Raw genomic sequence first — 2228 nt, 5'->3', positions numbered from 1 at the left:
CTCAGTATGAATGTGAGGAGGTTTGAGGACTCCCAGTATGAATGTGAGGAGGTTTGAGGACTCCCAGTATGAATGTGAGGAGGTTGAGCAGTCCCAGTATGAATGTGATGAGGTATTGAGGACTCAGTATGAATGTGAGGAGGTTTGAGGACTCCCAGTATGAATGTGAGGAGGTTTGAGGACTCCCAGTATGAATGTGAGGAGGTTTGAGGACTCCCAGTATGAATGTGAGGAGGTACCCAGGACTCAGTATGAATGTGAGGAGGTGTGAGGACTCCCAGTATGAATGTGAGGAGGTATTGAGGACTCCCAGTATGAATGTGAGGAGGTATTGAGGACTCCCAGTATGAATGTGAGGAGGTTTAAGGACTCCCAGTATGAATGTGAGGAGGTATTGAGGACTCTCAGTATGAATGTGAGGATGTTTGAGGACTCCCAGTATGAATGTTAGGATGTTTGAGGAGTCCCAGTATGAATGTGAGGAGGTTTGAGGACTCCCAGTATGAATGTGAGGAGGTTTGAGGACTCCCAGTATGAATGTGAGGAGGTTGAGGAGTTCCAGTATAAATGTGAGGAGGTTGAGGACTCCCAGTATGGATGTGTGGAGGTTGAGGGGTTCTATTATGAATGTTAGGAGGTTGAGGAGTTCCAGTATAAATGTGAGGAGGTTGAGGACTCCCAGTATGAATGTGTGGAGGTTGAGGAGTTCTATTATGAATGTTAGGAGGTTGAGGGGTCCCAGTATGAATGTGAGGAGGTTGAGGAGTCTCAGTATGAATGTGAGGACGTTGAGGAGTCTCAGTATGAATGTGAGGAGGTTGAGGAGTCCCAGTATGTATGTGAGGAGGTTGAGGAGTCTCAGTATGAATGTGAGGAGGTTGAGGAGTCCCAGTATGAATGTGAGGAGGTTGAGGAGTCTCAGTATGAATGTGAGGAGGTTGAGGAGTTCTATTATGAATGTTAGGAGGTTGAGGGGTCCCAGTATGAATGTGGGGAGGTTGAGGAGTCTCAGTATGAATGTGATGAAGTTGAGGAGTCCCAGTATGAATGTGAGGAGGTTGAGGAGTCCCAGTATGAATGTGTGGAGGTTGAGGAGTTCTATTATGAATGTTAGGAGGTTGAGGGGTCCCAGTATGAATGTGAAGAGGTTGAGGAGTCCCAGCATGAATGTGAGGAGGTTGAGGAGTTCCAGTATAAATGTGAGGAGGTTGAGGAGTCCCAGTATGAATGTGTGGAGGTTGAGGAGTCCCAGTATGAATGTGTAGAGTTTGAGGACTCCCAGTATGAATGTGAGGAGGTTTGAGGACTCCCAGTATGAATGTGAGGAGGTTGAGGAGTTCCAGTATAAATGTGAGGAGGTTGAGGAGTCCCAGTATGAATGTTATGAGGTATTGAGGACTCAGTATGAATGTGAGGAGGTTTGAGGATTCCCAGTATGAATGTGAGGAGGTATCCAGGTCTCCTAGTATGAACGTCAGGAGGTATTGAGGACTCCCAGTAGGAGGATCCCGTTGAGATTACAAACCTCTTTTTCAAGGGAGACCTGGCCAAGACAGGCAGCACAGTTACAAAATCACACATTTGCAAAATCACACATTTGAAAACACAAACAAAAGACCAAAAAAATCAAACCTCCTCAGTTTGATTCTGAGGAGGTTTGAGGACTCCCAGTATGAATGTGAGGAGGTACCCAGGACTCCCAGTATGAATGTGAGAAGGTACCTAGGACTCCCAGTATGAATGTGAGGAGGTACCCAGGACTCCCAGTATGAATGTGAGGAGGTACCCAGGACTCCCAGTATAAATGTGAGGAGGTACCCAGGACTCCCAGTACGAATGTGAGAAGGTTTGATGACTTTCAGTATGAATGTGAGGAGGTTGAGGAGTCCCAGTATGTATTTGAGGAGGTTGAGGACTCCCTGTATGAATGTAATGAGGTTGAGGAGTCCCAGTATGTATTTGAGGAGGTTCTCAGGACTTCCAGCATGAATGTGAGGAGGTACCCAGGACTCCCAGTATGAATGTGAGAAGGTACCTAGGACTCCCAGTATGAATGTGTGGAGGTTTGATGACTTTCAGTAGGAATGTGAGAAGGTTGAGTACTCCTGGTATGAATGTGAGGAGGTTGAGGACTCCCTGTATGAATGTGATGAGGTTGAGGAGTCCCAGTATGTATTTGAGGAGGTTGAGGACTCCCAGTATGAATGTGAGGAGGTTGAGGAGTTCCA

The 2228-nt window shown here is 46.5% G+C and overlaps 1 protein-coding gene across 1 annotated transcript in view; it reads left to right on the top strand.

Annotated features, from left to right (window-relative positions):
- The first annotated feature begins 502 nt into the window (after positions 1-502).
- The window catches only part of LOC130127844 (zinc finger protein 420-like), a 2840-nt gene continuing 1114 nt past the window's right edge, over positions 503-2228 (top strand). Inside the window, exons 1-5 of the mRNA XM_056297566.1 lie at positions 503-607; positions 725-877; positions 1115-1297; positions 1863-1991; positions 2083-2228. The exon at positions 2083-2228 is cut by the window's right edge and continues 46 nt beyond it. Coding sequence (XP_056153541.1) covers positions 503-607; positions 725-877; positions 1115-1297; positions 1863-1991; positions 2083-2228 — 716 coding nt within the window. The remainder of the gene's footprint in view (positions 608-724; positions 878-1114; positions 1298-1862; positions 1992-2082) is intronic.

This window comes from Lampris incognitus, chromosome 17 (assembly GCF_029633865.1).
Source record: "Lampris incognitus isolate fLamInc1 chromosome 17, fLamInc1.hap2, whole genome shotgun sequence".
Lineage (NCBI taxonomy): Eukaryota > Metazoa > Chordata > Actinopteri > Lampriformes > Lampridae > Lampris > Lampris incognitus.
The sequence above is the reverse complement of the archived record's forward strand: the minus strand, read 5'-3'. Positions and strand labels throughout refer to the sequence as shown.